Genomic DNA, 12076 nt, shown 5'->3' with positions numbered 1-12076 from the left:
GATAACCCCACAACGTGGTTGGGCTATCGCAAGAGTGCAGTAAGCAAGTACCCAGCAGTTAAAGTGATACAGCGAGAGGAACCCCAAGAAGAAATGAAGGGTGCAGTCACTAGCGCGCAAAAGGGGTGACCAGGAACAAGTCGAAGGAGTGGATGCACAGATCACCAGAAGCACTGAACCGAGCTGAGACAGAGAGCGCAGCAGCGGTTCCTGGTGGCCACAGGGTGTCGCTGCAGCAGTAGCAAAAGGCAGGAGCACCACCAGATGAACAAACAGTGATTCAGGAACTCAGCACCAGGCAAGTGCATAGTAGCGCAGGAACAGCTGCTACAGTTCAGGAGTGAAGGACTGAAGAGTACGCGCAGTAAGTGCATCCAATGAAGCAAACGAATGGCGCAGTCAGAAGCGCGAAAGCAATGCGACTGCGGAGACGGAGTAGTGGTTGCACGAATCACCACAAGCACGAAAACCCGCACAAGGAGGAAGAGGAAGAAGCCAACCAGCAAGATGGTCGCAAGGAGAAAGAAGCCGACCTGCCAGATGGTCGCAAGGAGGAAGAAGCCGACCAGCCAGTTGGTAGCAAGGAGGAAGAAGTCGACCTGTCAGATGGTCGCAAGGAGGAAGAAGCCGACCTGTCAGATGGTCGCAAGGAGGAAGAAGCCGACCAGCCAGTTGGTCGCAAGGAGGAAGAAGCTGACCTGCCAGATGGTCGCAAGGACGACGCCAACCTACAAGAGGTCAGAGAGCGAAGTGATCTGCAAAGAAGTCAAAGAGAGAGAAGAGATCTGACAAGAGGTCCGACACATAGAATGAAAAAGATGTCCGTGAAGAGAATGACCGAGGAGGTGTCCATGAAGAGGACTAAGGAGAGGTCTGCGAAGAGGACCAGGAAGAGAAGTCTAACGACATCAACTAGAAGTCAGAAGTAATCAAGAGAGATAAGGTCGCGACGACAGGTCCAGTCACAGATCGAGGTGAAGATAGTGTCCTAAGGGAGGACAAGACCAGGGAGACATGGGTAGAGTGCACGCTACACGGAGAGGCCTGGTTAGGGCTGACCAGCAGGAGAGACGACTAGACCGCGTCGCGAAGGAAAGAAAGAAGACAGATCTTGAGTGGCAACGACGCCATGACGAAGGAAGAAAACAGAGGATAAGAGCAAAGAGGTGTGTGGGACTAGTCAACTCACACACCAGAAAGGAAAACACCTGAAAAAGAATGTGCGAAGGTACAAGAACATCGGAACACGGTGCCTGGACAACATCAGCATCACTGGGAATACACATCCACGTGCGAATCCTTAGATAACCCAGTGACGACAAAGGTGAGCAGGCTGGTCCATTGGTAACAACTACCTCTGGGATGGAACGGACACAGGACCATGGAAATCCAAGGGGCAGAGGCCTCTGGGACACCGGTGGCAGCGGGTCCCAACATGAGAGCTGGACTGTTGAAGCTCGCTCTGGAAATCCTGGGAGAACAAAGGTAGCATGCAAAGGAACAAGTGCCAACAACACCCTTTTCAGGTGGAGCTTCGGACGTGGAGAGAGGACCCGTTGCGATTCCTCCAACGCGGTTGGAGCGACAAGGCGGCAGTCCACCGGTCCAGTGGAAGCCTGGCAGCAAAGGGCCTCCGGGTCGTCCGGTGAGAGGGGACACCCACGAGAGAGGGGCATCCGTGAGAGGGACGTCCTGCAACTGCATATCCTGTTGGAGACAGTGAATCACCAGATGGAGAAAATACGCCAACCAGTACTGCGTGATGGAAGACAACACAGGCATAATCCACCAGCACTACACCAGTACCTTCACTGTATGCGGAACAGAAAGAGAGAGACTGTAGAGCACACCTCCACGCTGTGAGTCTAAGAAAAGACTACATCCACAGGGCACCCGGACATCGTGCCAAGGAGAACTAGTGGTCCCGGCTGCAATGATACCCGCGTCGTCGGTTGACCAGCAGCGAAACAGACTACGTGGAAGTCGTTATCATTGTGTTATGTTTTGTTTGTAAATTGTATTCTTTCCCACAGGTTCGGACTTCATTGTTTTGTCCTTCATTAAAGTTTGGGAGGGATGTAGTAGCGGGCTGGATACATTCGAGTGTTCCACTTCTCCTGTAACCCACACTGAACACCCACCCACCACAGGCGTCACTAGTCAGGTGACCCTGACGATAAAAGGGGCGGAGCGCACGTGCTCTGGGCCAGTTACTGCACCAGTATACTATGTGTCTGTGTCCCTCATTTATCCGGATGTGGGCCTGAGGCCCAAATACTACAGGTTGCACCACAGATGCGATGATCTGTGTTTAATCTGTTACAACTTCGAATCTGGCACCTCCGACAACGCTTCTGCCCTTCGAAATAGATAAAAGGAGTACCATTGAAATGGGTCAGAAGAGCATACAATTGACTGAAAATAATATTTCCTTTAAGACGGGCACCAAACGGGTAGTTAATCTTCCATCTAATAATTGGTTAATATCAAAATACGTGTCCTCGTGTTATTGTCCAGTGTCTGTTCAGACGCTTACACACCTCGAGGTTGTGCATTCGTCTGCTTGTCTCTCCTCCAGGCTTGTGACTTCTCATGTCAGTAGCCGCTCGTGACCACTAAAACACACAAGATGCCAGTCTCTATTCTTGCAGGAAGGATCCGTCTGCCTCCCCTGGACGAGTAGTGTGTTGTGTAGCGCCGAGAGGGTGCGCCTAATGCTCTTGGCACACTGCATGTGCGTTTAAACATTACATTGTTAGACAGTGACGTTTGCAAGAATATTAGGTAAGGGCAGTCAGGTTTTCGGTTTTTGAGAACAGCTTAACAAGACCCCGGTTTTGAAGAAATGCGGCGTTTTGAAATAATGCGGCAGTTGATTGCAGCTTGGGAAGTGCCTACTGCATTGATCAGTGGGTAACGTGAAGGTCGCGGGTTCGAATCCTGTCAGTGCCCTAGCCATCGGGCTTAATGTTAAATTGAAGTGGGTGGTACAATCAGAAGCCACGACTGTGTGTTACTAAGGTATACATTGAGCCACTCTCTTTTTCGAGTTTTTCTTTTTATATAAGGGAGAATAAATATTCGAAAATTCAACTATTTTACAGGCCTATTTTGCTTTTGCTTATGCAATTCCCAATTGACCGGTTGTATATGATTCCTGCTGGGTTCCTTTGCGGCATGTGGGATCTTGGACGTTTTATGTCCTGTAGAAGAGAAACACAGGGTGTCCTTGTGGTTAAATATAAAATAGAAAGTGGAACAAATTGATAGCACTAGATGCCAGAAACCAGTTCAAACATGTAACTGTAGTCAACAGAAACTGATCTTTAGCGGTTCAGTTGAAGCCCAGAGCTCCACACAATCTGTTTGAAACCTTTTGTCACTGGTGAACTGCAGTCCATCAGGATAGGCAGCGCCGTCGCTGCACCCGTTGTCCCATGCACCTTGGAGAGAGGAAGGACAGTGCCGGAAGCTAGAGGCACAGGGACCCAGGAGCCACCTGAGGCCTGCATCCCTCCCTGGCTCCATCCTACTCTGCTGGTGCCGCCGCTGCTCTCGGGAGATGCTGTGCCCTGCAGGTGCCCGACAGCCACCACCCAAACCTTCCCAGGGCCATGGCCACCGCCTCGGGGGTCCAGGCACCGCTCCCTGGGCTCACAGCTGGGACAGGCACTCGGTGCGGGAGAGAGGCAGCTCACGCGTCCCATCCCATGGAATAACGAAATGAAAGCCTTACAATAATATATATATATAGATAGATATATTTTTGGTTGCCTGCCTTAAATGTCACAGCTGATATACAATCAAACTCGAATCAGCGAGGGAGGTTGCAAGCTCCAGCTGTAATTACTGCAACTTCCTCTTTTGTGGTTTCAGCTTCTGCTCGGCTTGCTTCATATCCGAAAAAAAGTGAAGAGAAAGAGAAAAAAAGTTGCATGTGGTACAGAGTGCTGTGCGACTGGGGCCCCGTTTCCGGAACGGCGTTGATGTGACGGGCACAGGTGCAGCAGGAGATCTCACGTCGTCCTTCGAAGGGGAGTGCGATTGCGCCGCCGGACAGGCTCCTAAACAGACCAGTGATGGAGCCCTAAGGAGACATAGTGCTGCTACTTCGGTGGCACTTTGTGCCGATCTAGCTTCGACGGTGAAGTTGGAGGGCACCAAAGCGTCATTCAGTGAGATTTTTTTTCTCCCGTTCGTTGAGGATACCATCCCCAACCCCTCCCTGTGGTACTCTGGACACTAAAAAAAATTCTTGCACGTAAAAAAAAAAAATCCCAAAGTTTTAAATCTGGATTTTGGGGCGCTAAAGCGGGTCACAGGAGCCAAGATGGGGAACGCCGCTGGTGCGATGGACCTCCTGGACGGGAAGGAGGTGAAGGCTCAGCCCGTGGCGGCACTGCCCCCAAAGCAGGCCACCCCGGTGAAACGTCCTGTTCCGCCCGCCAGTGAGCTGGAGGAGCGCTTCAACCAAGCGCTGGTAAGTGAAGCACATTTGTGAAGCACATTTGTTTCAGCATCCCTCTTCCTCTCTATCTCTTTCTTTCTCTCTCTAAATAAATATATATATGTGTGTTTATATATATATGTGTGTTTATATATATATATATATATATATATATATAGTTATTTCACTGGTTTCATCTGTATAACGGGATTGATATTTGTATTTATATATATACACATCGATATATTTAATCGATATAACGGGATACAAGTATCAATCAAGTTATATCAATGAAACCAGTGAAACACCGGGGCACAGACTCTGATATATTGACTGCCAATCTTTATTGCATAGTTGGCCAAGGAGTGTTTGTTTCGTCCAAGTCTGGCCTTGTTCACATATACATGCACTTATATGTACTATTATAGTTTTCCCGATGGTTTTAAAACCCAGAATTTGAACCAATGACGGTCATTCGCTCTCGCGGTTCATCACGCCACCAGAAGCCCTCAGCTGGTGTACACTGCACCCCACACATATGACTTCTCCTGGGTGCAAAGGTAGATTGCGCTGAGTGGACTGCAGACTGGACAATGGAGGCACAAGTATAGGGTGCCTAATAGGGGCGTTTGTTTCCTTTGGCACTGATGTTACACTAACTGTGGAGTCACAAGTGGCAACGCCCTAGTATGGTATACAAGTACACAGGGTGTCCCAGATCATATATCTTGAATCTATTTTTGTTGCTGTGCTCATGTTTGTAAGCGCTTAAATAGCCTTAGAGACTAGACACTATACACTTTCCATAAAGCCTCTCTGTTATCTCCTTTATCTTACTCCTTCTTTGCTTCCTCTTCCCCACCATTTCTCTCTTATCATGCTCCCACCCCACTTTTTCTCTTTCTGCCTTTCTACCTTCTTCACTTTTTCAACTTTATTTTGCTCTCTCTCTGTTTTTTTCTCATCTGTCTCTGCTTTGTCACTTTTCCCTTTTCTTTCTCGCTCTCTACCACTTACGCTCCCTGGCTCTTTTACACCCTCTTTCTCTTCGCCTCTATCTCTGATTCCATTTGTTTCACACTCACTCGTTGCCTCTCTGTGTGTCTTTCAATTCACCTGTCTCTGTAATTTTGTTTTCTCTCAACCACTCGCTTTCTCTGCTACTCTCTTCTCGCGCTCTCTTCCCTCTGACAACCCCACTTACTCCCCACTCCGTTATCCCCTCTAACTCTGTCTCTCCCTTTCACTCTGCTTTTCATCTCTCTTCACTCTCACCCGACTCTCTCCCCTCTCCCCATTCTTTGTCACCATCATATGAACAAACTTAAATTGCACTTTTTGAAACATTATACTGCTTCTTTCTCGGCCAAGTAGCGCCTAGACGCAGGGTGTAACGCTGGCCTCTGCAGCCCCTGTGGAGCAAGGAGCCCTCCACACTGTAGAAGGCCCCATTCAGCCCAAAGCCTGGAATATCTGTATGTAACTGAAGGTTGAGGGACCCTTACCATGATTTGTAAGGGTGGGGTGGGGAAGGGGGCACACTTCAGAGGAACCCTTTCAGCCCAAGTTGTATTTTATCTATATGCTACTGAAATATGAGGGGCTCTGACCGCATTCTGCAGTAGGGGCCACACTTTAGAGAGCCCCCATTCAGCACCGAGACTATAAATATCTGTATGCGATTGAAGCCTTAGGGGCCCTCACCACAATATGTGACCGGGAGGAAGGAGGAGGGGCGGTTATAAGTTTGCATTTATGGCAGCCTAGAAGTGGTGCTGAGGTCTTGTCGCAAATTTACCCATCTCATTCATGCATTTCTGGATAAATGTTTGTTTGTTATCATTTTTAATGTAATTCATTTAACTGTACATGTTTGGCATTTGTCGCATGAAAATCAACACACTAACATCTTCCTACACTTGTTTGCGCCTCTAAATACCCCCACTCCTCTTCTCTTGTTCTGATCGCACCTCAAAACAGGTAGATTCTTAGGGGCCCATTAGGACGGCAGGCAGATTTCAGTCCTCCCGCCATCCTCGCGGTGCTGGGACCGGCCGCCAGACGTGCAGCGGTCCAGCACCGCTGATTAGGATGCGACCGCCACCCTGGCTCTCGCATTCCGCATATTTGACATTGCGGCGGGTGCTGCTTACAGCAGCACCCGCCGCAATGCCAAATTGACATGTGGTGCATTCACATGCACAACGTGGCAGGCACCGCGCTGTGTCTGCCACCTTGTGCATGGGAATGCAGGGGGGTACCCATGGGTACCCTCAAAGTGCACCCCCTATACCCCATGGGGGCCCGCAACGGGCCCCCAAAGCACATCCCCGCCAGCCTTTCCATGGCGGCATTGTCACCATGGAAAGGCCTTTTACACCAGGCATCATAATATGGATGGCACCGCCACCATATTGTGCCCCAGCTCCGGCCGGCAATCGTTCCAATTGCCGGCTGGCAGAAAAGCGGCGGACGCACTTTGCGGCTACCCGTGGCTCCGTGACATCACGGGTAGGCGTCACATTGAGGCGAGATCGACCAGACTAGTTACGCTTGGCGACACCCTCCCCCACCCATTACAGCTGGCTCATGGAGTATTACCTCTTACATTACATAATCAACACATAGTCGGTACTATTAGGTATCGTATCAAGTGCATAACAATGCATATTTTCATTTTTCACTATTTGTGTATAGCACATCCATTGGGAAAACTAATGTAGTGAGTACTGAGAGGATCTTTCTAGTCCTGATGAAGAAGCCTTTGCTTCGAAACATGTTGACTACATAGAAGTATCTGCACATTATAGGCAGGACATCTCCGCATCACTTTTTTTTAACAGGTCCAGCCTCATGTTTACGTCCACGAGGCCAGGTCCTTTTTAACTCACTTACCCATATTCACTCCCGACCTCTCCTCTCACTACTCTATCACTACACATAGTATTGTCATAAAAGTGCTCCCGCGTAGTCGTAGGTCGTAGCACGCCCCGTCCCGCAGCAGGCGGGAAGACCCCTATGATGAAGCATGACTCCAAGGGCCCTTTTGATGTGTGAGGGGTATTTAAGCAAACACTGTGTGCTTCCACATTTGGGTGAGCGACACACTTCCCTAAAACATAGCTAGACCCTTTTTAGGTGGATCTTTTTGATTTAATTACTATTTATCACATGCCTCGGTGGAAAATAAGGCAGTGTTTAGTACAAACACCTTTTAATGTAGTCTTATAAAGCAGAGTTGTGAAGGTATTAACGCGTTACAAGAATATTTGTGTATATTTGTTAGGTACCATTTTGGGGGTTTTGGCGGTGATGTGTTGTTTTTTATGAGGGTGTAGTTTTGTGCTGCAGTACTGCATAGTTTTATAGTTGTCTTGTATTTTGGATGTTTTGGTTCGTTTTGTTGTGTTGTGCATTGCTATTTTTTATTGTGCTGTTCTTTTGCTTTTGATACATAATTGTGTTCTGTCCTGCTCTGTAATACTTTGTAATTTTTTCAGAGATGTCAACAAATGCAGCTACATTTCTGGCCAAATGCAGCACATTCATGGACTGTTGCTCTGACAAACAACCATTTCCTGTTGTTTATGGTGGTAAAATAGTGCTCCATTAGCTCTTCCAACTATTTAAGACATCAGTCTGCCAAATCAGTCTCAATGAGACCTGAGAGGTTGATTCTCAGTGTGATGTTTATCATTTTGCTGCTAAGAAACTCAGAGTTTTTCCCATCATGGCCTTGTGGACAAAAGTCATGGCCTTGAAGACAACCTGTTTACTCACTGGAAAACAAATGCAATTTACATAAGGTGACTGAGATGTGTTTTTTTCAGATCCAGAAATATTTATTCTGCAGCATTCTGAGCAAGCTGCATTATATTCATAACCCTTTCTGAGGCTGCACAATGGAGCCATGGTTTTTTAAAGTGTAAGATGTGTCTCAAAACTTGTGAACTGCAAACGAAGCGAAAGCTACATTAGATGGCTGAGTATCAAGGGAAGAGTGTTGGGTTGGTTTTTCACAGTTTTCGCTGGGATGGTTTTAAGCCCTATTGATTTAGGCCATGAAGTTGAGCCCTAATGCGGTGAATCATGTTTGGTGTGTAGAATCTCTGTCTTCGAGGGTTTCAGTGTCGGAAAATTTGTTGACATCCATCAGAGAAGTAGCTAGAGGCAGATAGTGAGAGACGCCGCCCCCAGCTAACTGTTACTGACTGCATCTATGGGCATGCTCGTCACTGAGCAGGAGCTGACCATCGCTGGCATACATCTAACAGGAAGCTAATGGGGAACTTTAGCATACACAGGATACATCGGTTGAAAAGGAACGGGCGAAGAATGGATTCTCATAGAATCCCCCAGACAGTGGCAGCAATTCTCACCAATATGGAGCGTTACTTGGTGAGTTCTTTGTGAAGGAATGGTTTGCAGCCATCCGTTACATTGCCCCTAAATCCTGCCCTCTGGAGTCTTTCCAGAAGGAGGCAGTGGGCAACTTTATCAAAGGCTGACAATAAATCCAGTAATATCAGTGCTACAGCGATATCTTGACAATAAACTTCCAGCAGGACTCCGAAACGGGGAGGACAACGGGTATAGTTCCTCTTCCTGGCCTAAATCCTGTCCAGTAGGCATCCAGCACACTGGTCTCTTCTGTATTGTGCTCACTGCAGCCCATCCCCACTTGCTTTAATAATTTGGGCCGAAAGGGCAGCAGCGAGATGGGTGTGCAACTGCCCGAGTCCGAGTGTCTAAAGAGGATGTTTTCAGAAGTGGGTTATACATTGCCTTTTCAATGCCCAGGAGGTGGCTCCAATGGAAGGGGCTGGTAAACAGAGATATGACGTCACCGATAGAAAGAGGGCAGAGCTGCTTCATAAGGTGATTTGGACATAAATCTTGCAATGTACCGGATGAGTCACTAGATGGCCCCATACTCAGGCGGTGGCCTCGAGTACTAAGGCCACACCTCCAAACCATGCTTCACAGGAAGACCACAAATAGGGTTACTTTAAGGAAGAGAAGGGATGGATCCCCACCTTGATCCCTTGCACATTGTCTGCACTATGCCATAAAACTACTGGGAATGAAGATCTGAAATGACCCCAAAGGGCCCTTTTGGTGTACTAGATTATTAATATTCCATGAAAATCCAGCCCATAAAATACTATACCATGAACTAGCATAACCTACATACACATACCAATTCAACATTCCAAAGCATACGCACTATAGAATACTACAGCATAGCATGCATTAACATTCCATAGCATTCCACATCATGCACTAAAATAGTATACATCACATACCTAACACAACATAATATTTCTTCACCTAGTAATACCTTAATTAAGGATAGCATAAACCACAGGAATACTACAACATAACATTCCATAACATAGTATAGTACACCATATCTTAAAATACTCCAATATTTTATAACGATCCATCCTATAAAATACTAGATCATAACGTATCATGCCATACATCCTTTTGCCCAACATTCCATATCATACTACGGTATATCACACCATAAAATTATTTAATATTCTATAAGCTTCCGTCCCAAACCACACAATACTGTGTCATAAATTAGCATATGAGTTTATATACTCACTTTGACATAACATTTGGAAAAATACTTTATGTAGTATACCCTAGCATAGCACATCATGCATACCTTAACATCCCATAACAACCATGCCGTACGAACATGGGTATTTCATGAAGTCAAATATTCTGCACACACATAGCTCAACAGAAACAATCCCTGACCATCAGCACAGTGTACCATAGCATATCTCATTATTCTGTAGCAATCCATCCATTACTACATGCGATGTTATGTGTATTTTTATAGCGCGTTATCACCGGTCAGTGCCTCCCGGCGCTTTGCAGGTGTGTGAAACTAGCCTCGATAGGACTTACTCACAAAGTCAGTAGTAGCCATGTCAGTGGATAATTTAACACATCTGAACATAACGTGGATAGTCATAGTGTAACATAATAGATGTATAGCTATTTGTAGAGAGAAAACATAATTAGAGAGCAACGCAAATAACATATCATAACTTAAAACACTCGATACCCATCGCCCTCTTTCTCCAAAGTCAGTGTAAGGTTTTATTTTTATATGCTTCCCTGGAGTGGTTTGGAATTGCACGACCCGAGCATCCCCTTTGGCGTGTGCTGGTGCACGTGCCACGAGGAACACGTCATTCAGCCTGCTAGTGGCAGAGGCTGCAAAACTGGGACCTGCCAGCCGCGATCCTGTGACGCGCACAACACCCCAGTGCAGGAGGCTCGCGATCAATACTATGGAGTGCTCCCATGCAGCGTGAACAGCCTCAGGGCGCTAGACCGGCTGCAGGATTAACAGCAGGCCAGAGCCCAGTGTGTTGGAAGAGGCTCGTCCTAGACTCACCCATGACAGGCTGAGGGATTGTGGAATAGTAATAACCTCTGAGCATAACCGAGTCGGGATGCCCCAGAGATGCACTGAGGTATCCTTTTAAACGTGTCCCAACTTTAGCTGCACGACCAGAACACTCCCCCCCCCCCCCCCCCCCCCCCACCAACCCCTTCGTGTGTGTCAGCCAGAGCTGAAAGAGCTTCCCGGGCACCCACACAGCCGCACCCGAGTACTTCACAGGTCTTTATAAGACGATTTACTTGCTAACGAGGCTTTGTTGTGTTTTCACCCCTTCTTGCAGGCCCAGCATCTCAACTCTGCATATTGCTCGAAGAATCAGCCCCCCTAGAAATCCCCCCCCCCCCCCCCCCCGAAATTTAGCTCTAGTTGCGCCTCTGGTGGGAAGGGCCCAGAGTGAGTCAAGAGTTGTCCTAAGGGGTGCTGGTATGGCCAGAAGTGGATCCCTTGCTTATTCTGAAAAAGTGATGGTGGCAATGCCCACGAGTCCACGTTAAAAAGACACCTGCCATATACAAATCACAAATCAGCCTGGTCCCTGCTCCATTAAGAACAGTCCAGCCCAACTGCCAGGCCACGCCCCCTCTAGAACACAAACAACGGCAGTGGAGTTATTGCAAGCCCCCAAGATTAGACCCTTGTTCACAGCCTCGAAGTGACTCAAACTGCACCTCCCTGACGAGGCTCAACAAGGCAGGAACCAGTCATGGCTTACAGATGATGTGACGTGCGTTTTCAGCTGCACTGTTCCTATTGGGCCACGACTAGGGCTGATTTTTATTGCTTGGTCCTCTTTTGGAGTGGCACAGAGGAGCTAACAACAATAGTGTCCATAGGTACAGAATATTTCAAGCATTTGCATCCACTACTGTTTTTGTTTTGCTGTTGAAGTGGTGAGAAGTCCAGATGCTTGCGCTACATATAACACCTAAAGAAATTACAGTAAAATAGAATTGTGAGCTTGAATCAGGGTCCACTTTGTGCCTAGATTAATAGGCTAAACATTAAGATGACCTTTAACTTTGATTTGCAGTCTAATTGTTTATTTTGTTGGCTAAATTATAACACTAGTAAAGTACCCAACAAGGTTAGACTTTTATATATGCTTTTCCTTTACGTTCATATTGTGGAATGCACACATTTGTAACACATACCATACGGTAGTCCTTTTCAATGGCCCTGTATAAGGCCGCAGATACATT

General features: G+C 47.2%; 1 protein-coding gene across 2 annotated transcripts in view; it reads left to right on the top strand.

Moving 5' to 3' along the window:
* The first annotated feature begins 4053 nt into the window (after positions 1-4053).
* FMNL1 (formin like 1) overlaps positions 4054-12076 on the top strand; it is a 1060054-nt gene continuing 1052031 nt past the window's right edge. Inside the window, exon 1 of one of the 2 annotated variants that reach the window (XM_085647374.1) lies at positions 4054-4480. In XM_085647374.1, coding sequence (XP_085503500.1) covers positions 4331-4480 — 150 coding nt within the window. In that variant the 5' untranslated portion in view covers positions 4054-4330. The remainder of the gene's footprint in view (positions 4481-12076) is intronic. The other variant, XM_085647364.1, reaches the window with a different exon arrangement.

The sequence above is a fragment of the Triturus cristatus genome, chromosome 1_1 (assembly GCF_964204655.1).
Source record: "Triturus cristatus chromosome 1_1, aTriCri1.1, whole genome shotgun sequence".
In the NCBI taxonomy this organism is placed as follows: Eukaryota; Metazoa; Chordata; class Amphibia; order Caudata; family Salamandridae; genus Triturus; species Triturus cristatus.
This window is presented reverse-complemented; position numbering and strand designations above follow the sequence as displayed.